At 36.1% G+C, this 25,200-nt stretch overlaps 1 protein-coding gene across 1 annotated transcript; it reads left to right on the plus strand.

Annotated features, from left to right (window-relative positions):
• On the plus strand, positions 1 to 24,530 carry LOC121419300 (WD repeat-containing protein 43-like). Its single transcript, XM_041613702.1, has 16 exons — positions 1 to 232; positions 4,329 to 4,484; positions 6,361 to 6,482; positions 13,556 to 13,676; positions 14,023 to 14,168; positions 15,216 to 15,312; positions 16,238 to 16,302; positions 16,898 to 17,072; positions 17,887 to 17,973; positions 20,094 to 20,231; positions 21,142 to 21,282; positions 21,793 to 21,911; positions 22,273 to 22,450; positions 22,950 to 23,016; positions 23,479 to 23,537; positions 24,054 to 24,530. The coding sequence occupies exons 1-16, from the start codon at positions 41 to 43 to the stop codon at positions 24,174 to 24,176; spliced, it is 1,986 nt and encodes a 661-aa protein (XP_041469636.1). The 5' UTR covers positions 1 to 40; the 3' UTR covers positions 24,177 to 24,530.
• The last annotated feature ends 670 nt before the right edge of the window (positions 24,531 to 25,200 follow it).

Below are 25,200 nucleotides of genomic sequence, written 5' to 3' on the forward strand. Positions count from 1 at the left end.
ATCGCGCATGCGTATTTCTCGCCACGTGGTGTAACGCAACATGGCGACTTCTCCGAACAGGTGCTGTGCTTTTTCTGTCACCGACAGTTATTTTGCCACTTCTAGTGCAGATGGCAGACTTTCCATTTGGGATTCTAAAACAGGAGAGGTTAATCAACATTACACCCCAAGTTCCCATCTATCATCGTCGTGTACCTGCTTGGCATGGCAGCGAAAATTACGTCGATCCGAGGTATGGTATACCGTGTCACTCAGGTTCGTTAATGCCGCCGCGCACAGAAAAATCAAGCCATAGAAGTCGTGTGTTGTGGACACCAAAAGTGGGATCGCAGCGCAGCACGAGCGACCGAGGCACTGGCATACGCAGTTGTTGTGTGTCCGGACAGGTTGTGTGTACGGACGATCAATTTTAGAAAGTCATTTGGAAAAATTTACAAGTGAAGTTTCATCAATTTTTAGTACACAATGTTAGGAAATATTGTAGAGAACAAAATAGAAGATGATTACATCAATTGAATTCATATTTTTAGTGTAATCCAAAGACAAAAAAGAAGGCTTCAAAATTATAAAGTGTCCGGACATCCGACCGGGGGGGGGGCACTCGACCAAAAAAGTGGTGGGGGTGTGCCGCGGGTGAGACAAAAAACGGGGGGCCTTGGAGCGGGCTTATTGTAAAAAGGAGGGTCCTCGGAACGACAAATGTTTGTGAAAACGGGGGTCCTTGGAACGGATCGCCAGCGTGCGAGCGCGTATGCATCCCTACGCATCATGCGTGCATGATGCAGCTAGCGCGGCCTCGGCCGGGGAGCACTGCGGCCGCTTTTCACCAAAATTGCAGCTCATTCAACGCGATCGGAGCGGCGTAACGAAAAATATGCGAAGCTTTGGAGCGGATTTCTCTCTTTTTTCTCGATAAGAAGAAAATGCTATGCCTTGGAGCGGCTTTCTTTGTTCTTTTTCTCAACAAGGCAAAAATGCTATGCCTTGGAACGGAAATTTGAGTGTAAAAATAGGGGTCCCCTCCGCGGCACATACCCACTATGCATTATATACTGAGTGCCCGCCCCCCCCGTGCCCGACCCCCCCATCCCACTAATAAAGATCCACAGCCAAACGCGATCATGATGGTGCGAGGCTACTAATACTAGCCAGGAGGCTTCTAGAGAGTAAAAATCATTTACTAATGTACATGTAAGGTTACTCATACGAATATCCACTCATTCAATGAACAAGGTTATGATATAACCTTGTTCTCAGTTATATCTCCATGTGTGGCAAAATAAGGGTGGCAATGGTTGGCTAATTTTCTCTTTTTTTGGGGGGCAAATGCTTGATGTTTTTACACTGACAGTTTCCATTACACCTATTATTCATATAAATTGGCTCTTATTGAAATTTGATACTTTAAATCATTTTTTTCTTAATTAAAAATAGAGATAAAAAATGAAAATTTTCTTGCCATATTTACTTTCCACCAATAGAGGGCGTACACAAAAATATGCCCAAAATTCAAGTTTTTGAGCGCTCTGGTGAATACAAAAATTATTCCCAAGTTACTAATGAAAAATAAATTGCAACTGTATGGAAATTAGTAATTTTGGTCACAAAAGTGATATTTTAATGCCTTTTTAAAGTGTGCTCTGGACAACATTGGCATACCATAGTCCTACCTGTAGATTCCCCACAGGCAGGGTGGTAGCAGTCAACAAGTGCGAATATCTTTGCTTTTCGAAGCTACATGTGTGGACATGATCAGTAGAGGCGCTGGTCCAAAAATTGGGATTGTCCCAGAAAACAAGGATATCCTCATAAACCAAGACAAATCATGTCTTGATAAATTGAGACTGTCCTTGTTTATGGGGACGTTTTTTTTTTCACTTCCCCCTACGGGACAAAGACAGCAATTACGGAAATTGAGAGTGCTAAAAATAGATTCAGTGACCTCAATTCCCCCCACTTCACCGTCAATTACCCTTTTTAGACAGGCTAAAATTTCCTTAACCCCGTACTATTGGTGGGGCTAAATGGCAATTTAGCCCCACCTATAGTACGGGGTTAAGCTTAGCCCACTTTCGTTTTACACAGCGTTTTTGCAAAGTGGGCTAACCCCACCTATAGTACGGGATTATTTGGCCCTGCAAAAAAGCAGGGTTATCCCACCAATTGCGGTGCTAAGAGCAATAGTACGGGGTTAAGATCGCATGTGTAAAACGAAAGTGGGCTAAGTGCTCCCATTCATGCCCCGCAACAGAGCCGGCCCTGTTGTCCAATCAGAGGTAAGTATAATGAATATTCATGAACAGCGATCACGGCGATGAATGAAAAAAAAAGCGCGCGCCAGAAGTCCGCGATTTTGGATATGACCCGAATGACCCCTCAGTGCGCTCGTGAATATTCATGAGCTACCAATAGTCCGGGGTTAGCGAGTTTCGTGTGTAAAAAGCAAGCATTCCTTATCCGGGGTTAGCAAAAACAATTTGGCATGTGTGAAAAGGAAAAAAAATAGTACGGGGTTAAGGATAGTACGGGGTTAGCAATAGTCCGGGGTTAAGAAAATCCTGTGTAAAAAGCCTATAGTTTTCATGACTTATCATCTTCCAATAATCTTGTTATGAAACCTGATATGTTTACATTGACTAGCACACTTGATTGGTGTTGGCACTTGACAGATGAATGAACATTCCTAGATTTCTTGTGTGAAGAAATCTTTATAAACTGAGACAGTCCCTGTAAACTGGGACGATCCCAATTTTCTGACCAGCGCCGCTACTGATGATGGATAACGAAATGGTTTAAGGGTCAAGCCGATAGTATTTGTGGTATTTATGAATGGATCGAGGGATCTACACGAGATCGGTATGGTAAGAAACCTCTCGTTTATCATACATGTATTTATACATGTACTAACAACATTTTAATCCCTTCATACGCATTAGGTGTATGAAGGTAGACAAAATCAAGAGAAACAAACCGGTTTCAACCTCTAAATATGGACAAGTCTCGCTAATGCTAAGATAGCAACCATTTCAAGGCTCCGTGATGAAAAAGTATATGTAAAAATATCACAGTCCTGGTGGCTGAATGAGCATGTAATATTGTCTTGACCTTGTTTGTAAAACTAATCTAGATCACATTGATATCTCAACAACTAGTGAGTGACTTTTGGGGACCATAAATTGAACGAACACCAACACCAAAAGGTTAACAGTGTCAACACCGAGCTTGAAATTACCCATTGCGCTTCCCTGTATTTATAAACTGAAGTTAGCGACCGAAATCATGAAAACAAAAGGATGAGCTGCCGCTGGAAAATCATTTGGTCGCTAACCCTGTCCGCACTCTAGTGGGAGGTAAGCATTATTCATACACAGTACTAACCTCGCACCAAGAACTAGCCAGGAGGCTCCTAGAAAGTAAAAATCATTTACTTACGTCTGCTTACTCTCCTCGGAGCCAGGGATTGTGTCCCATTCATGTGCGTGTACCATGAAAAAAACTGAAAGTTTTGCCCCCGAGATTTCTACTTCAAAAAAACTAGCCCTAAATCATTCAAATGGGATATTTCCATTTCCAACATTTCTACAATATTGATTTCATTTTCAAACAAGAATTCATTCAAAAACAAGAAAAATATTGTTAGTAGAGGGGGGAAACTTGCCATGATGTTTACTTGACCATCTTGTTTTTTTTTTAATTATTCTCCAAGGCTACATCATGCATGGGGGGGGGCAGGTTCTTCTCTTTTAACAATTTAAAACTTTAAATGTAAAACCCTTAATCCTTTGTCAGTATTAACAAGGTAGAAGGGGGTGGATAGAGATATTCTGACTATTCTGAGTAGATCCTACTCATGCATACATAAGTGAAATTGAGAATCAATGATTGCTCTGGACTTTGTTTGCCCTCATCTGTCACTTTCATTCTTTATTTTAAAATATTATCAGATGGATCAATATTGATTCATCAGAGTGTCAAGTTAAATTAAAAATGTAGTTATATGTCCTTTTGTTAATGCATTCACTCTGCACAAAAGTTTAACAAGAGGTTATTCTTAACCAGTTTAATCTTGCATCATACTGCTTAATTGCAATCTGGAAAAAGTATTGTATGTAACAAAAATTCTTGTTTGGTTATTGTGTTCATTCCCAGATGAACTAGGTGATGTCTCAAACATTCTTTACTTTAAACCAACGGGATAGTATAAGTTTGAAGATAATGTTTTCTCGAAAATATGTCCTGGTCCTGGTTAGTAATGTTGGATGATGTCTGGTGAGTTTGATGTCCTTGGCATAAAGATGAGAATGGCTTTTTTCTTTTCTACTCCTTAGGAAAATCGAAAGAGAAAGAAAAGGAGATCTGCTCAGGCAGACATTGAATCAACAAATTCTGAGGCCATTTCACCTACCAACCTTCTTGCTTTAGGGACAATAGCTGGAAGCGTTCTTCTCTACAGTGTCTTAAAAGGGGACTTGCATTCCAGACTGGTATGTTTTAACATTTTATAAGAAATTATTCTCTACAATGTACATCTTGCAAAGTTTTAAACTAGTGTGAATCTCAAAAGATGATGATTTGGTTTTTGTCTCGCCTGCGAAGCAGAGTGAGACTATAGGCTGAGCTTTTCCAATGGCGTAGGCAGTGTCGACACCAAATCTTAACTGAAGGTTAAGTTTTTGAAATGACAGCATAACTTATTAGAAAGTATCTGGACCTAGTTCATGAAACTTTGCCATAAGGTCAATCAAGTTATACTGAATATCCTGCTTGATTTTCAGGTCACATGACCAAGGTCATGTAAATTTACAGAACTTTGGCCAAGTTGGGAGTATTTGTTGAATTACCATCATAACTTCAAAATTTTATTGGTCTAGTTCATAAAACTTAGACATAAGAGTAATCAATTATCACTGAATTTCCTGTGCAAATTTCAGGTCACATGACCAACATCAAAGGTCAATGAACTTTAGCCATAATGGGGGTATCTATTGAATTACCATCATAACTTCGAAAGTTTATGGATCTGATTCATGAAACGTGGACATAAGAGTAATCAAGTATCACTGAACACACTGTGCAAGTTTCAGGCCTCATGACCAAGGTCAAAGGTCATTTAAGGTCAATGAACTTTGGCCATGCTGGGGGTATTTGTTGACTTACCATCATATCCCTGGAAGTGTATTGGTCTAGTTCATAAAACATGGATATAAGAGTAACCAAGTATCACTAAACATCTTGTGTGAGTTTCAGGTCACATGACAAAAGTCAAAGGTCATTTAAGGTCATGGAACTTTGGCCATTTTGGAGGTTATTATTAGATTGCTGTCATAACTTTCAAAGTTTATAGATCTATAGTGTATAAAATGTGGATATAGGGGTAATCAGGTATCACTGACAAGTTTTAGGTCACATGGTCAAGGTCAAATATAAATGAACGTAGTGTTGTATCATATGAATTGTGTTTTTTTTTGTGAATAATTATTTTATAGTAGTTTTCAAAGTCAGCACTGCTGCTATATTGAATCGCGTGAGGCAGGTGAGACCACCAGAGGCATTCCACTTATATTCATAATGTGCCTGATCAATGGTTTGCAAGAATATTTTTAGTTTATGCAGTTTATTAAGTCCACCCCATAATTTTTTTTATTTGAATCGATAGAGAAAAATCAAACAAACATAACGCTACAAATTTCATTGAAATCTGATGTAAGATAAGAAGGTTATGACATTTTAAAATTTCGCTTATTTTTCTCAATACAGTTAAATGCACAACTCAGTGATATGCAAATGAGAGAGTTGATGATGTCCATCACTCGCTATTTCTTTTGTTTTTTATTGTTTGAATAATACAATATTTGAATTTTTACAGATTTGACAAGAAGGACCACCTTAACTTAACCATAAACTGTTAAAATAATGGTAATTCCACATGTTCAGGGAGAAATGAAACTTTGTCTCACTTGACAAGGAGGAGAAAATGAGAATATATCATATTTAATAAAATACAAAAGAAATAGTGAGTGGTTGACGTCATCAATCTGCCAATTTGCATACTGACCAGGATGTGCATATAATTGTTTTGTGAAATTAAGCGAAAGTTCAAAATGTCATAACTTTCTTATTTTACGTCCAATTTTGATTAAATTTTCAGTGTTTTGTTGGATTTTTCTCCTTTTTTTCAAATCAACTTTTTGTTGGGGTGGACTTGTCCTTTAAAGACTTAAATGAAACATGGATAACTTGCACAGGCTTACAAGATGAAGCAATCTAACAAGCTAAAGACTTGGAAACTTTCTTGGTTTTGAGGAACTGCGATCCTTAGCTTATAAAATAACACATTACGATAATGATCTTTCTTCTTAGGATGGAGGTCATGATGATACAGTCAATGATGTATGCTGGCATTCTAGTGATAATACTTTATACAGCTGTTCAGAAGACATGTACATTGTGGAATGGGATATCACAAATAGGACTGTCAGAAGGTAATAGAATAATCAAGGTTCTTTCTAAATTACCTAGAATGTTGAGCACTATGATCGTCCAAAACTCAAAATGATTAAAATCTTCAAGGCTTCAATGTAGACCATCATAGATTAGGGCTGCAAGGCTTATAGCTGGTTACGGTACCCATTGTGTAAGCTTTGGGGAATTTACTTAAAGTAAACTGTTTCTCTTCTAAAGAAAAGCATACGGTAGGGGAGAGCAGGGTTAGTTGGAATGTGGGGTAAGTTGAAACATTGTAACTTTCTTTAACACCTGGAAAATAATTTTTGCAATACTGCCCTCAATTTATTGCTAGGGCCCTGGCCGTACTGACGTACTTCTGCTGCCGCACAGCTCACAGATATTAATTTAATGCAATGCTAAGCTGAATAAACCTTTTAATTGCACCAATTACTGTGGATAAATGCTTCTAGCTTTTCAGGTAAGCTTTACACTGGTGACTTGGGTTAGACCCCTTTTATTTCATGTTTACATGTCGATGTGGGTGCGTGCATGTCGACATGATGGAAACATCGAAAATCGTTCATATGTCGACATCAATGTCGATAGGCCTATCAACAACAGCACTACCTATAGTTGGGGAGATCGGGGTTAATTGGAACATTTTTGACAAAAATGGCTGTAAAATCTAAATAGATTTTATTTGAGAAACAATATATCAGCTTGAAGCATATAACTAAGGGCTTCAAATATACCCCATAAAATTTTTAAAATCCACCTTGAACAAGACCATTGCAAGCGTTCCAACTTACCTTATATACAGGGTAAGTTGGAACATGGTATGGGTAAGTTGGAACACTGCATGGTCAATTAAGAATTATACTAAACTACTTAGAACTGTATTATTACATGGTTTTAGCCTATTTGTTTTATTTTTTTTTCAATTTCAAAATATTAAAAGTGGATTTGTTTAAATTATTCTCTTATACAGCCACTCACGCGTGCCAACTGTGTAGTAGAATTCCGCTTTTTTGTGTGCAATTGATTTTACTTGCAATTAAGTGTACTATTAGCAATTTCATGTAATTCTGCATCAAATTTACTTGACCAAAAATTAGTTGTTTATATATTTTTATCAATTAATTATGCAAATAAGCATATGAAATTTGCTGTAAATTTTTTTGTATGTTTTTGCCTTTAACTCTATTAAGCTAGTAGAATGCTAACTTTTGGTGAGAATTAGCTTGTGAGAGTATCAATTTTTACCTTTATAACAAATATCCACAAAAGATTGCAAAAATATAATTTATGTATTTTTTGTTTTTTAAATGTGTATTTCTTTGTTTTTTTCAAACCTTTGTTTTTTATTGTTTTTTTTCCGATGAACTTTGTTGGGGACTCTTTTATGATCATAAAAAGCATAAAATAAATGCATTTGAATGAACAAAGTAAAAATAATCACGAATACATTCATGATTTTTGGTTGAAAAAAACAATTTGCATTGAACTTGTACATGGTCCAATCACGTTTTTGAGCAATTTTGGGTCTGACATGCACGTACAAAATGCTTTGTAATTTCGAAATTGCGCACCCAGGCATCGCAAATTTGGTCTCAAAAGATGCGTAAGACTTGAAAGTAAAAAGCGAGCCGTGCAGTAAAAAAGATTCGTGCGACTGCGTAGTGACAATTTTTTTTTTTTTGGGGGGGGGCTAAAATTAACCCCCCCCCCCCCCCCCCCGTTTGATAAGGGTTAATATTGATATTGCATTAGGGGCCTACTACAGGCCTTAAATGCACACTCAGACCTAACTGAGAAATAAAACAAGCATGGTATACAATACATGTTCAGAAGAGTGTGAAATACTGTATACATTTATTTCTCATATCCAATGTTTTTATTTATAATGATGGCTGGGTAAGTTGGAACATGATCCAACTAGCCCCTTCAATTTTGTTCCAACTTACCACAGAGGTCCATTTGACATTTATAAGCTTACAGCCCCAAAAAGGGACTTTACCATGGCATATCAATAACCTTATTTTGTAGCTTGGTAAAGTGTCTATTAAACCCTAAAACAGGCCACCCTAATCTATAAACTTCTCTGAGATACAAATGCTGAAAGCGAAAAAAAAAAAATCTCAGAAGGTGAAAAAACAAAATATCCTTTCTAACTTCACCAGGCTTGTTGCACATGTGTTTTCTGTAATATGGTGGATGGCTGTTGATAATAGCAATAAATTGAGGGCAGTATTGCTTAAATGAGAAATATATTGATTATGAATGTGGTCTTATTATATATCAATGGAAAGGTAATGATGTGCGGATCATCAGTGGGTCATTCAAAATTACCGAAAATAATACGAAAAGGTGAAAATCGCCGATTAAACAACGCTAAAATGCCCCTCCGAAATATGCCTCGCATCGGTCTCTGAATTGACTGGAATTTGATGACGTCACTGTCTGTACGAGAGGCGTGATTGGCTCTCCCACGTGAAGCTCCACTTGCATGCAAAACCTGTTGCGTGGGTACGTTTTCTCCACACTGTCACTGAATACTTCTATTACGAAATAAAAGAAAACCCAGAATTTTATCTAGATTTGGATTTTCAAATTGATGACTTTAAAGATGAAGAGAATGATGATGAAGTGAACAACACAGTGACGTAGTTGGAGGTAAATTGGGGGAACTATGCCGATGATGATGATGATGATGAAAATTCAACTTGCCTGATCACAAGTCATGTACATGCCGATTCGCTACCAATTCATGCAGCTGCTGCTACAAGTGCTAGCTACACTGCGCGGGTCAAATTAAATCCATGAAAATGAATAACCACATCCAGACAGAGTCTATCATAAAAAGGAAAATAATGATATAACTGTACTACAAACAAGTGAATAATCCGAACCTGAAGGCAAATCAACTCAACGAATAGCAGCAGACGATATGCACCGACGATAAACTTCATGTGGCTGGGAAAGATTGTCACTCGTTCTGTTAGATGTAATTTGTAACTCATTAATTTGACAAAATTACGAAACTCGGGGAATTATTTATGAAAATATAGTAACATCTCTTATTGTTTTTTGTATTACGATAAAACCTTTTTTGAAGGAAAAAACGTTTAGGTAAACTACACATAAAAGATCATCCTCCAACATGCGTAGCTTGTATGTCATTGCAAACAAACCATCTAAAACATACACGTATATTCCTTCCTTGCTCGCCTTGCTGATTGAGAGCTGTGCAACACGTGCATAGATCTATTCTCTCAGTCTCAGCCGAGGCGAGCAAACAATACGGCATGTGTTGTTGTGATGGTTTGTTTACGATCACATAATGATGGGGATGATCTTTTACATCTAATTTTAATTTACCTCAACGTTTTCCTTCAAAACAGGTTTTATCGTAATTCAAAAAATGATAAGAGATGTTACTATATTTTTATATAAATAAATAATTCCGAGAGTTTCATAATTTTGTCAAATTAATGAGATAAAAGTTTCATCTAACAGAACGAGTGACAATCTATCCCAGCCACATGAAGTTTATCGTCAGTGCATATGCCATATCGTCTGCTACTATTCGTTGATGCGCCTTCAGGTTCGGATTATTCACTTGTTTGTAAGTACAGTTATATCATTATTTTCCTTCTTATGATAGACTCTGTCTGGACGGTGGTTATTTATGTTCAGCATGAATTCAATTTGGCCCGCGCGGTGTAGCTAGCACTTCCAGCACTTCCAGCATGTATGAATTGGTAGCGAATCGGCATGAACATGACTTCACTTGTGATCGTGTTGCAAGTTGAATTTTCATCATCATCATCGGCGTAATTCCCCCAATTTACCTCCAACTACATCACTGTGTTGTTCACTTCATCATCATTCTCTTCATCTCAAAATCATCAATTTGAAAATCCAAATCTAGATAAAATTCTGGGTTTTCTTTAGATCATTTCGGGATCGAAGTATTCAGTGACAATGTGGAGAAAATGTACCCTTGCAACAGGTTTTGCATGCAAGTGGAGCTTCACGTGGGAGAGCCAATCACGCCTCTCGTACAGACAGTGACGTCATAAAAAAATCCCCAATTTCGCGGACGTAATTCTGCGTGTTTGAAGCATTCAGAGAGAGAACTTTAAACTATCAATTAACTGAGTTTCATCGGTCTCCATCATAAATGATGTACACCATCGTGTTCTCCTTATTTTCTCCTTTATTGTGATATATTATTCTCCTTTTTTACGATTTTCAATATATTTCTACTTTAAATTGATTGATAATAGTAATAATAATAACGTTTTATTTACCCAGGGTAGCCACTTCAGTTAGGAAACTGTTGTACCAGCGGGCCCTGCATAACATAACATGTTATCATTACCCTTCTCCAATCTAAATGCTGAGCGCCTAGCAAGAAGGCAGAAGGTCCCATTTTTATAAGTCTTTGGTATGACTCGGCCGAGGATCGAACCCACGACCTCCCGGTCATGAGGCGGACGCTCTACCGCTGAGCCACCATGCCCGATTGGCATTTAAAGGCATTAAAAAAATTACAATGTTCGAACTTACCCCGCATTCCAACTAACCCCGATCTCCCCTAAAGGGGAATGAGAAAAACACAGAGAATGTTTGTTTGTTTTAAATTCTTTTTAAAGCATTGTTTAAAAGGTATGCTCCGGGCTAAAAATATTTATGTCTATAAATAGAATAAAATTCACAGAGCAAAATGCTGACAATTTTATCAAAATCTGAGAACGAATATTGAAGTTAGTTTAGCAATATATTTTGAAAACATGATGTAGTGAATGTCCTTGCAGACGGTAGCCTTTTTATCAAAGTGGAGACAATGGCAGAGTGGATTCAAACTCATAACTTTGCAATTATGAGTCCAATGCTCTAACCACTAGATCACACAACCGTTTATATGCACGTCATGAATATTCATAAGATGAGCTGATGATGTCACATCCCTACTTTCATTTTTCTGATGTTATTACATGAAATCACAATTGTTTCATTTTTTCATACATGTGTGAATGGTATATCTCCCTTATAATGAAATAAGTTGCAGCAATGAATATCTAATGCACTTAATCAGTTATTCCAATATTTTTGGTTCTTGTAGGAAAGAATTTAACAAACCTAATTTTGTATGTGATAACCATAGAGATGTTATTGACACTAGAGGGCGAACTTCATCAAATTGCTGTGAATCCATGATAGGGGCGGCCGCCATCTTAAAGAGGGCAAAAAATAGGTTGCTGTACGTGCATTACCTATGATGTAGATCAGGGCTTGGTCTGAAGTTTCCCCTCCTTTCAGTTAATTTTGAGGAAATCATGCCGGGATCGTGTGCTGCTTTCGGCTGTACATCCAGAAGGAAAAAAGGCCGGTTTATTAAATAGGAATAACAAACTAGAATTCATTGTCCATTAAGTAGAAATCATACGGTGAATGACTGATAATCCCATTAAATACAATATTGGAGACTATGCGATGTTAGCTATATTAAACACCACAGGTGTTAAGTTTAACATCAGCCCAATCAATAAAGGACCACACCATCTGGTGTTGGAGTTACACTGCCACTGGTGTTAAGATTACCAACATTTAGGATGCTAAAATATATCAACACCAGTCTTGGTATTCGATTTGAACACGAGTCGGAGAATGTTATGAAGTTGACACCATTTGGTGTTCATTTGACAACCTCGAACACCTGCAGAAACGAAAATTTAAACGAAAGTTTAAATCACCCATTGGTGTAAAAAAAAACAAAAAAACACCAGCTTTGGTGTTGTTTCACGGTTCGGATTCACACCATTTGGTGTCCGATTTCAAGTTCTTCAACACAGGTCTGCAGCCTGACGGTGTAACTTAACACTAGGGTATTTTTTTTTAAATATATACCCCAACAACAGACAGTGTTGAGTTACTCCAGTGAAGTGTAACTTCAACAATAATTTTTGTTAAAATATTTCTATCCAACACCTGTCACGGTGTTGTTTCAACACAGTATATTGCTTGAACACTGAGTGTCAAATGAGCACCAAATAATGAGAACCTATGAACACTCTAAAGTTGACCTTATCTGACACCCTTGTCATGGTACATGTATATGCTATATGATGGCTTATAATATTGAATAACTACTACTCAGTCGACCTCGTCGTTTTCCCCCTGTTTTCTGGATGTTCAGTCCATCTCCTTTATAAAATATGCATGGTTATCATATATTTTAACATAAAAATGTTTTGCCTTGTGATTTTAACGTTGCATACAGCATTAAATTGAAAATATAATGTAAAAAAGTGAAATATGTGATATTCTCCCATAGAGCCGTGTGTTATAAATCCGCGCTCTTGCCCTCTTTAAGATGGCGGCTGCGCAATACATGGAATCACAGCCGCATTACGCGCGCGTCAATGCGAGCGATTACTCTAGTGTCAATAATATACATCTCTATGATGATAATATACAAAAGAACAAGTGGGGATATCGCACAGTAGAAAGGCACAAATTTTAGGTTGTTTCCTACAAGAAAAAAAGGGGTCTTCAACACAAACTTTGTCATTTTTTACCTAAAAAAATGACAAGCCCCCCCCCAAGAGGTTTGCAAAAAAATTTGGGGCGAGGTTGGGTATCAAAAAAATTTAGGGGGGGGTCGAACCCCTGTCACACCACCGCCCCCCACCCCTGTGTATGCTACTGATATGGCATCATCAGTTCGCTCAATGAATACTTATAAAGACTTGCCGAGAACTGTTTCACCGGAATAATGCAAATCTTTAAATTGCCATAAATTTGTTATCCCTTGTCCGGTTTTGATCAAATATTCACTGGTTTGTTTTTTGTCAGATTTTTCTTAATGCAAATCATTTTATTTTCAGCCTGTAGTACCACTTTAAATGCATTGATGTATTTAATGTTTTATTATGAGTTTGTCGATTTCAAGAAAGAACAAATCAAAATTGTTTCATGAACACATAATGGTGTTATTTTTCAAAATCACTTTAATGTAATGTATGTAAACAAGTTAGGAACTCCAATATATAGCATCAAATCTAATGTAGAGTTTTTTGTATCTTATTTTCACCCCTTGAAGTAAGTGGAAAGGAGACAAAACATCTGTGTATTCAATCTGTATTTGTCCGGGAGGAACTACAATGCTAAGTGCAGGCAGAACAATCCAACTCTGGAATCTTCACACCAAAGCTGTCTTAAAAGTAAGTTATCTTATGATTTGGTTGATTATGCATTTCAAGTTTATGTACTCTGCATGATTATCTTATTGTTATGATGGTCATCTATCAATTGTGTATCAGTTTTATTATTCCCTCATCTTTATTCCTCCTCTTGTTTTAATCTTCAATTACTTTTTTATCAAAGTCTGTTAGATTAAGGAATTTCTTTATTCTGTCAGAATTTCTGTTTGTATTGATACAATTTCATGACATCACTCACTTTTTGTGTTCATAACATGGATTTTTTTTTTCTTGGGGGGGGGGGGGGGCGAGGGCAGGGGGCCTCAATGCATAATTGATTTAGTATAACCATCCATTTCCTCTCTAGAAATTCACTGGTCATGCCAGCCCTGTGACTAGACTGAGGGTGGTACCAACATTTTCACCAGATTCGGAGAAAGATGATCCTCTGGACTCGGTTGAAGGACTCTATTTCATGTCATCAGCTGTTAGTGATAGAATTGTGAATGTTTGGTGAGTATGGTAGTCTTTCTGTAATGTGCCACTATACTACCAGAGTGATCACAGATTTCTAGGCCTGGGTCTAATGGATAATTCAAACTTAGCATTTGTCTTAGGTTTCAGTGAATTGGAAAGTATTCATATTTTTGTATCTTATATTTTGGAATAGTTGAGAATTTCCAGTATGATTCACTATTTCAGAGTGTTATGAAAATTTGAGACACTTAATTTGTACTCCATCTTGGAAAAATCACTATCTTTGATTATAGTGGAGCTGATACTCATAATATTACATCCAGGATAGTGGCATTTTTTATTGTAAACATTAAACAGTTTGATTTAGCTTTCATTCATTTGTACTTTTTACAGTTAAATGTACTTAAAGGTTTAATCTTGTATTAAAGGGCCCAGCCACTGACAAATCATGGGGAAATTGAATCAATACGAAATTTGCAAAAGGCCAATTGACTTGCATAATATAATCCGTCCGTCATGAGCGCCGTCCGACTAATGTGATAAAAGTTCGGACAGCACGAATTTGACCGAACTCATGATGGTTATTTACTTCGGATCATTGCAGTTCCAGTTTCCAACAATCCCAATTCCTAGACTCAAAGCAGGTCTCTTTATTTTAAACCAAAATAAATAACCTCCGTGAAGTTACATGTTTCAAAGTGAAAACTCGAAGGTTAATTCTGGTTGGTTAGTCTACTAGGTACTGCTCTCATGCTCTACTAAAAGACCTCCCAGGCATGTCGGTGTCTAGTACTTTACACCCCAGGCATGCAGCTTCAGCCAAGTGAAAGACTTGAATCCCTTCTCTGTTCTGAGATAAGCCTTGATTTCCCCACGATTTGTCAATGAAATGTAGCTTTAATCGGTTGCTAATCAATGATGAGAACCCATGCACCACGCATATTACCTGTGAATGATAAAACATGTCTACCACAGAAACCACTGAGATTGTAGCAACCATCAAATGTTATACTGGAAATGCCTAGGTGTTAAACAGTCAATAAAAGATGTGTTTTGAATATTAAATTATATTTTGTCTTCTAGGCAAATTAAGTCGGGCAGTAAGGACAAGGCTCCTCTTGCCTCATTTGCTGTTCCAGATGAGCCCAGTGATTTTGATGTCTGTGTGTCTTCAAATTCGGTAATTATTTATTTTTTATTTATTTATTAAAAAAAATTGATGTGACATTTCTAACAAGAGGTGTGATGAATATCAACAATATAATGATTTGCTGTTGGTGTATTAGTTTTTAACATGGGAACTGATATGGGATGAATACACATTTATGCTGCATGGTTACTGTATTGCTATTCAGGGTAGAAATTAATAATTATTTTTTAGGGGTTATCTTTCCACATTGGGGCAATAACAGAATTTGGGGGGGATGTTTCTTTCATTTAAGGGCTATTTCTTAGGAGCAACAAGCATTTATGCAGTAAATACAAAAATCATTACTCTGCCATTGTTAAAATATTGGTTTTCTAAATAATCTTGAAAATTGTTTGTGACAGTTCTTGGGGTGACTCTTGAAAGAATAATCACCGCAAAGCATGCATTTTGGGGGAATTTTAGAGATGATTTTGGCTGTCATGAATGCTAAATCTCTTGACACCGTTATGTCTTTCCTACGCTGGGTCTATTGCTTAGTTGCTTACTGTTTTTATGTAAATGTTAGTTGTATTGATCTCAAACTCAGTATGAACAGAATGACCACTCAAGTGCTGTATACTTGTATTGATAAATGAAAATGTTCAAAATATTTCTGGTAGAAAAGTTGTCATTGCTTAGAAATTCGCAAAATAAGCAGAAGTAGCAAAACAAGCATGCTCCTTATTTTTGACAGGACATTACATTTCATTATATCTTCTTAGTTTCATTATCCTTCATGTATTCGCTCATGTGGGAATAATCATAAAGTTTGACCCTTTGTGATCATTTGATGTTTTTGTAATATATTTTGTTATCACATTTCAGATAAATGATAAGCAGTGTGTTTTTTTTTGCATGCGAGTGATGTGACAATGTTTCCTCAGCTGAAACTAGATTTATTCTATTTTCCTTGCAGGAGGTATACACTTCTGTAGTCTGTCAGTCAGGACAAGTCCACATATTCCAGACTGTACTTAATGGGTAAGCTGTAGAATACAAGAAATCAGGAGAGTATTAAAGCCATGGGAGAAGGGGGGGGGGATATTGGTTGCTAATCAATGATGAGAACCCATGCACCACGCATATTACCTGTGAATGATAAAACATGTCTACCACAGAAAACACTGAGATTGTAGCAACCATGATTAATAATTGATAATTTGTATTCATTCTTCCAAATGTCCGTAATCCCCCCCCCCCCCCCCCCTCTTCCCAGGGACTGAAAAGACTTTGAAATACCTTCTTCTGCATGACATTAATCTACATTTGTCACCACTCCCTGTACCTAGGACAAGATGTAGATATATGCTTGCAGGAATAGTCATGTGAATGTTGTGCACACAATTGGCTGACTATCTTCACCAAAGTTATATTGGAGCACCTTTAGGAACTTTGTGTTGATTGGTGACTTAACTAAGTATCCACTATCATTGTTATTATTTGATTCAGTGACACATGAAGAGCACAAATGGTATAATGATTGTCACAAGATTTTTATTATAAAACTTGATTGCTGTTATATCTGTTGATAAAAAGTGATTGATTTTGAAAGTCTGTCTTGTTTCTGATCATGCAGAAGGGCAAGAAAACCATTTCAAGCAAGACATGTGGTCAACGTGACAACAGAGGGAAGCAAACTTTCTCCTGCAAGGCCTATTCCAATCCTGACATCACAACTTCATTTAGTTGAAGGTCAACCACAACTCAAGATTGCCTATGGTGTCAATCTCAAGCCAGCTTTTGAATCATTAGTGAGTAAAATGATTTTGGGTTTTTTTAATCAGTGATTGTAATGACACTCTTCTGTACCAGGAGTACATTATTAACTATGACTTAAGGGGCAATGCAAGAAACTTAAAATCAAATGCAAGTCTATTTGGTCCCTAAATCATTCTTGTCTTGAAATTACTTGGCCAAGTAGCTGAGTGCTTCTGAATGTTATACATTTACATTGCTGCCAAGTAGTACAGATTTTCCATATTTAGTACTGAAAAATAGAAGAATACAGATGGTTTTATGCAAAATATGATTTCTAAAGCTTTTGTTTTATGTGTTCTGTGGCATTTCTTTGAAAATACTGAAATGTGCTTGTTATGGTTGGCAGCTCTGCATTTATTGTCAACATAAGAGCAATTTATTTTTACCTGTGTTGATTCGTGGTAAAGAGAAATGCTTATGTTATGATTTACTGTGAATAATTAAGTATCTATAGTTTGTTTATTTAGCTTGACATTGATTTGAGATTTCAATGTTTGGAAAGGGTCTTTGGAAATATCACCTGAATGATTATTTGACTGTAAAAACAGAAACAGTTTTTCAAGAGATTGGTTGCTAATCAATGATGAGAACCCATGCACCACGCATATTACCTGTGAATGATAAAACATGTCTACCACAGAAACCACTGAGATTGTAGCAACCTAATAATTGTCCATTAGATATTCATTCCTATTGTCTATAAGATAACATTATTTGATGTTAAAAGTGCAAAGAATTGTTAAGTCTTTTTGGAGTAAATGATACCATTTGACGATATAATTGCCATCCCCTTTCGTTTTGTTACAGAGTTTAGATTCCAAAGAGAAAGAGATCTGTTTAATACGAGATGACCACTTACAAGCAGATAAGAAAAGAGATGAACCTGGAGACAGAGTGAGTATCGCAATTATTAATTGTTTAGAAGTGTGGGTATTGGTTGAAGAGATCCTGAGAAATTATACAGATGTACTGACCTCTTATTATTTGTTTGTAGTATTTTGTACTGCGTAAAAGTAAAATTTGTCTTTGTAATATTTTGAAATATTCACTGAACGACATGTCATCAGTTTTTCGCAGTAGAGATTTCTCACAAAAACAGCAAGGGGAATGCCATCCTCCAACTCATTTATGGAGAGAGGGTGCGATACATCCTCAAAAATTGAAATGAAATTGTCACAAGAGAATAAACAAAATAAACAAAAATAATAAACCAAATATTTTGACGGTCAGATTAGAATGTAAAAGAATGCATTGCAATTTACTTGATTCTTACTATTAAACCTTCACCAATGATTAGGCCTTTAGTGTGAAGGCATCTTGTGCTTGCATCAAATACTGTTGCCTGTACACACCTGTGTTTTTATCATTCATTGTTTTAAAGTGAGTGGGTCTTCAGTTTTCCTGGACACTTTGACACTATTTGGATATAAATCACTCTTGATCAAACCATGGTAGATCTTATGACAAGCAAACATAACGTAATGGCACTTGTGATCGCTTGCATGGTAAAGTAATTATGTCACATTTCCTGGCCTGACTCTGTTGCCCAAGGCTTAATGAGGCTTGGAAAGTTTGAAGAATTGTTGATGGGACACCAAGTTTGCTTTTTCCTAAGGATATCCCTGTTACAGGTATTTCCAATACATTTTACAAAGTCTGGGGTCAGGAAATAAAAATCCATTCTACATGAAAGCCAACTCCCCACTGACTTAATACTTTAACTTTGAAGATAGCCAAGTAACTACTACTACTGACAGGAATATATCTCCAAGGATTAAGGAGACCTTGCATAGGAGCTTCCCAAAGATGGAAGTCATTAAATTTTGGACCATGTACAAGAACAAAATGCGAAGACTGGGAGAAATTATTCAATATATTCAGAATACGCAAAATGTGCTTTTATTCATATTAGCCTAGAGACAGTCAGATGGTGCAATAAAGTTTAGCACCATTTTGGGGAAACTTTCAATTGGATATAAAGGAACAGAAACCTATTTCCCAATCAGATTTCTAATGTAAATGGTTTTTCTAATCATGACATCATATTGAACCAATTCTCAAGATTCTTGTGCAACAGCACTCTTAAAAATCCACATCTGCAGATTCTTGTGCAACAGCACTCTTAAAAATCCACATGTGCAGATTCTTGTGCAACAGCACTCTTAAAAATCCACATCTGCAGATTCTTGTGCAACAGCACTCTTAAAAATCCATATCTGCAGATTCTTGTGCAACAGCACTCTTCAAAATCCATATCTGCAGATTCTTGTGCTACAGCACTCTTCAAAATCCACATCTGCAGATTCTTGTGCAACAGCACTCTTCAAAATCCATATCTGCAGATTCTTGTGCAACAGCACTCTTCAAAATCCATATCTGCAGATTCTTGTGCTACAGCACTCTTCAAAATCCACATCTGCAGATTCTTGTGCAACAGCACTCTTCAAAATCCATATCTGCAGATTCTTGTGCAACAGCACTCTTCAAAATCCATATCTGCAGATTCTTGTGCAACAGCACTCTTCAAAATCCACATCTGCAGATTCTTGTGCAACAGCACTCTTCAAAATCCACATCTGCAGATTCTTGTGCAACAGCACTCTTCAAAATCCATATCTGCAGATTCTTGTGCAACAGCACTCTTCAAAATCCACATCTACAGATTATTGTGCAACAGCACTCTTCAAAATCTATGTGTGGTTATTGTTTGAAGAGATCCTGAGAAATTATACAGATGTACTGACCTCTTATTATTTGTTTGTAGTATTTTGTACTGCGTAAAAGTAAAATTTGTCTTTGTAACATTGCATCTATGTGCATGGATTTTTATTTGTACCCAATACATATGCATTTTTAGCCTTTGAGTACTATAAAGACTGATTATTGTGATTTGATATCCATCATTGTGTTAACCAAAGACGTACAGTGCTAGAATCCACCAATGCATCAGTAAAAAAAAGTGACGGCCTTTCAATATTCTTTATTGAGTGCAAATGTTTGATTCACATGAACAGGTGAAAAGACCAATAACATCAGGTGATGTGACAGTATTGGGTCCAAACAACATGGCACCTAGTCGACCAATTCAGGGACTTGAAGAACCGTCAAAATCAGCGCGGAAGAAGGCTAAAAGGAAATCTCTTAGAACAGAGGTAATTGTATGAAGTAATATAAATATTTCCTGGATCGCACCTGTTGAAGCGTAGTTCGAGCCTGAAATTGATTTTGATTAAGGCTTTGTGAAAAATAATTAGTTTCAGAGCAGAATTTGTTCTTATTAAAATTAAGTCTGTCATATAATACAAAATTTAAACTTTCCATCAACCAAGTGGGTCTCTTGAAAGAAGATTACAAAGCAGGATTTTCACTAATCTTGCTTTAATTCATGGCCCATAATGTAATGTTAATGTTGTATTCTGTATTGACGCATCCATATTTGTTCTGTTTCTTTGCAATTGGAGTAACTGCCATCTTGGGGCGAAATAAGGAAAGAATGGTAGTTCAGTTTTGCGCTGACATTCTTTTTGTCTGTAAAAATCTTTTTTTTTTTTTTTTTGCTGTAGTGGTGCTTTTGTTGCCAAATAAAATGGGGAGGGGGTAGCTTGCACCGTTTTGTATTATTGTATTCAATATGTGTTGTGATACCCATCGACATCAAATTTTTAGGCAAGGTAATTGATGATAGATTTTCCATTAGCAAAGGTAGCCTCCATTCAGATACATAACTGTGATTGTATATATGTACAACATGACAGCCGTGTAACAAACGGAGGTAGACTAAACCCAAGAACCATCTCCACCTGTCCTAGCCTTCACCACGCTAATGACAGACTAAGTAGAGTTCTACATTTCATTTTTGATTCATTCAATGATTTACCAGCTTATTTGCATATTAACTTTTATATAGAGAGATTTGAAAATTAATAAGACTATCACTTTGTTTTGGGTGTATTGAGAGGCCAAGTACATCAATTATTTGGTTTGCCATTTTCCAGGACATCAATTTGCTACAAGTTGTTAAATTGAAATGCAGTATTTTTGTCTGATTTCTCTTTTTTGCAGCTAAGTATGGAAGACAGATTGAATGCCCTTAGTATTGCTCAAGCTAGACCAGACATTGATAAAAGTCAACCTCCACGAGCTGATGTCATGGTAACATTACTATCACAAGGACTTCAGAGTCAGGACAGGGAACTACTAGATGTAAGATGAAAACATTTCTTGACTTTTAACCTGTTTCAATGAAATTCCTCTCATAATGAAGATTGACTGTGTGAAAACCTTTGAGTTTATCAGATAAGTTGTTTTTTTATAGAAGAGCATTATTTCTTGTGGATAAAATATCCTCCGTTCAGATACATATCTGTGATTGTATATATGTACAACATGACAGCCGTGTAACAAACGGAGGTAGACTAAACCCAAGAACCATCTCCACCTGTCCTAGCCTTCACCACGCTAATGACAGACTAAGTAGAGTTCTACATCATGCCATTTTATAGGGCACTTCAACTTTTGAGAATGAAATAGGAATTACCATTTTGCAACATGCGAGGATGTAATCCCCTTTGTGACTCACAAAATTTGTTTAAATGTTTTGTTACTCTTTTACCATGTGCTTTATATTATTACCTATATTTTTCCATGTTCTTGATCATGATTGATTTTCAGCATTTCTCATATAAGTTTGTTTCTCCCATTTCTTTTCTGTAGAGAGTACTGAAGCAGGACCGAGCTAAAGTAGTCGCCAACACGATAAAGAGACTACCAGTACCTCTCATCGTACCCCTTGTTCAAGAGCTAGCCAGAAGGATGAACACTGCTCCGCAAAGGTATAGCACCATACGTCATGCCAAGTCAATTTATCAAATTATGTTGTAAAAAAGGTTTTATAAGGTTATTAACATTGAGCATAAAATGTTAAGTTTTTCTTTTCAATTTTGTTTATCATAGAAGAAAATTTTTGAAGTTGAATAGTTGAAGAAAACAGGCCTTGACATATTGAGGGACCTTCCTGAATATGAAAAGATGCATTTTTCACAAATTGTCATGGATTGAATAGTCTCTGATGTGAAGTAAATATGGATGAAATAAAGAGTTAGAGATGCCGAAAGGTTGAGCAACCAGCTGTGCTTTAAAACTTGATTTACCTGATTGTGTAATGTAGCATATTCTTGTCCATTTTTACTCCAGCGGATTGGTAATTGCCCACTGGACAAAAGAAGTTTTACGAGAGAGGGCGTCCTATCTCATGACCTGTCCTGAACTAATGCTGAGATTAAGTCATATCTATGAGACCATTAATACAAGAACAAGCAATGGTGGCAAACTTGGTAGGCTACATGGCAAATTGGACCTCATGTTGGCTCAGGTAATTTAGCACTTATATAAACATTTATGTAGTGAGTTAGATTTAAACATATATGGCATTAAACCTAGTTTGAGGAGGAGAATGTTTTATATAGTTCAACACTTAAATGAACTTTGTTAGTACCAAAGAAAAAATTTGTGCAATGCTGAAGAATATATATTGTTAGTTTGAATATAACCAGTATGTTTTAAGTCAACATTATTTTCTTCATGATTGTGTACTTGACACCTTCATCATGATAATGCTGTATGGAACGTATTCTTGTAGTTAATTGTAAAACACATATCTGTACTCCGAAAATTTGGAGCTATAGGTTATAGTTGCAATTTGTTATAATATAGATTGATTCCCTATATTATCCAGAATTGAAAGATTAAAAAAAATTCAATTGCGTTTGTAACCTGTAAACAAGCTCCTGAAAGTATTTTGGTTGAGAATGTGATTAATGACCTGTAGTTGAATAGGTTTTGGTGTAAAATTCTTTGTTGATTTTGTTCAGATATCATCACAAGACGACACTGCAGAGGCTAGCCATACAGACCAAGCACTGATGCTCTATGAAGATGGTGAGTAGTCTTATATTTAGTATTAATAGCAGTCAGACTTATTGCTAAATGGGTTTCTTTGTGAGAAAATGTGAATGTTATTGTTTGTTGAAAACATTGTGATTACTTGTATGATGTCGTCTCTAAAAAAGTTATCTTGAGATAAAAATTTAACAGTGATGACAAGAAAATATTGTTGATATGTTGTGTAGTAGTGATGAACCGTTTAAAAAGTATGGGGTGATTGCCAATATTCGTAGATTTATTACATTACAATGTACAATTTGTCTCTAATTCAATTGCAATTTAAAAATTGTTTTGAATTCTGCTCAAAAACTCATTTATCAAAGTGAAAGAATTATACTTTGTGGTAGTCCAACTAATTTAGATTTGTGTGATATTCATGCTTGTTTAATTTTTTTTCTATTACAGATAAATCTCTGCTAAAATGATGATGCATATACCTTTTTTTCTTTTAAATAGAATCTTCAGATGAGTTAGACCTTATGGAGGATGGACTTGCTATCCACTCAGAATCAGAGGTTAGAATTTACTTTTAATTCTCTAACAGTCCTCCATCTTATCAAATGACCATAAAATTTAATTGTTTATTTTCTGATTTAACTGTCTAAAAAGAAGTTGGGAGAAGCAACGTTCTTCATTGTGAACAACAATAATGATTAACAGAGTACTATTTTCATGAGCATTGTTCTGTGAAATTAATTTTATAATGAACTGACTTGATCTTGAAAAAGTTTTATGGTTTGTAGGTTGATACAGGTCAGAATATTTATAAGTTGTTTCTGCAAAGTCATAGGAGAGAACTTCCAAGATTTGATGATTTACACAAATTTTGTAAATCTGTGTGTGTGATATTTTGCTATGCAATGTTTCACATACATGCTTCATTGAAATCATCAAAAGAAAGACTAGAAAAAATTCATGTTTTAAACTCTGGAAAGTCAGGAAATTTTAAGAACATTGAAATGGACAAAGCTTATGTATAATCTTCAAGAGTTAAAGTTTGTGATTTAGATTTTTTTCATTCATTTTTTCAGGGTGAATGGGATGAGCTTTCAGAATCCTCAGAAATGGAAGTACAGCAAGACGATCAGGCAGATGATTCAGATAGTGAAGAGGATGAAGAGGAAGTTGATGACGATGATGACGACGAAACATGAAAGTGCCCTCTCTTGGATGGAGTGTAATTTTTTATTTGAACAAAAATATTGAGAAAATATATATGACTACTCAATTCGAGAAAAGTCAGAGATATGTTTTTATCTTTGCCAATCAATGCATTGTAACATACAGTAGGAGTATTGCACCATACATGATTTTCATATATCAAGGCATTTGTAACCAGCATTGTTGCTTAATGGACTCACAGCATGTAATTTGAATGGCTCACATACTATCAGTACTGGAATCTGTATCCAATGTAAAGGTTGGTTCATTCATACATGAAGTAATCCAACACTTTAAGTGTAGAAATAAAGCTTTATGCACAAATTGTTTTGCTCTTGCTGTATGAAGAAAAAAAATTGTGAAACTGATTCAAAGAAAGGGAAATTCCACTCTTTTGGTGATCGTACTGAAACAAGGCTGTCTAGTGCAGACTCTGTGTCTCATGTTTGGTTGATGTCTGCTGAGATAGGGGCTTGACATATAGCAGTGAAAAAAGAAAATGAACACAATCTCAACAAAGCTATTGAAATCCCAGAGTTCTTACATTGCAGTTTAATACTAATAATGATCTGCTATAGAGATAAGTTATTATTTTATTAGAAATAGAATTTCATTTTTTTTGGGGGGGGGGACAACTCACATCCTTAACATTCTAGAGAGACAATTTCAGTATGTGCATCTGACATATGTTAAAAAAATGAAAGCTACCCCTTACCCTGACACACACACACACATGCATGTGATAATGCCTTCTTTTTCTATGGGAACAAGGTTATTGTATATATTTCCAGAGGTTTATTACACAAAATATTTTTTGTCTTCCTGTAGGTATTCTGCCAAATTTATGAATCTTTCAATTTCTTATGTTGTGCTATTTTTTTTCCCTGGAAAGTTCATATTGGAAAGTTTGAAATGTTTCACCAATTCAATTTTCATTCTCTTATTTCTTTCACCTAATAAAATGTAAGGTTTACTTTTAATATATATTTTAATAAATATTCGATAAATGCAGTTATC

The sequence above is a fragment of the Lytechinus variegatus genome, chromosome 7, assembly GCF_018143015.1.
Source record: "Lytechinus variegatus isolate NC3 chromosome 7, Lvar_3.0, whole genome shotgun sequence".
NCBI lineage: Eukaryota > Metazoa > Echinodermata > Echinoidea > Temnopleuroida > Toxopneustidae > Lytechinus > Lytechinus variegatus.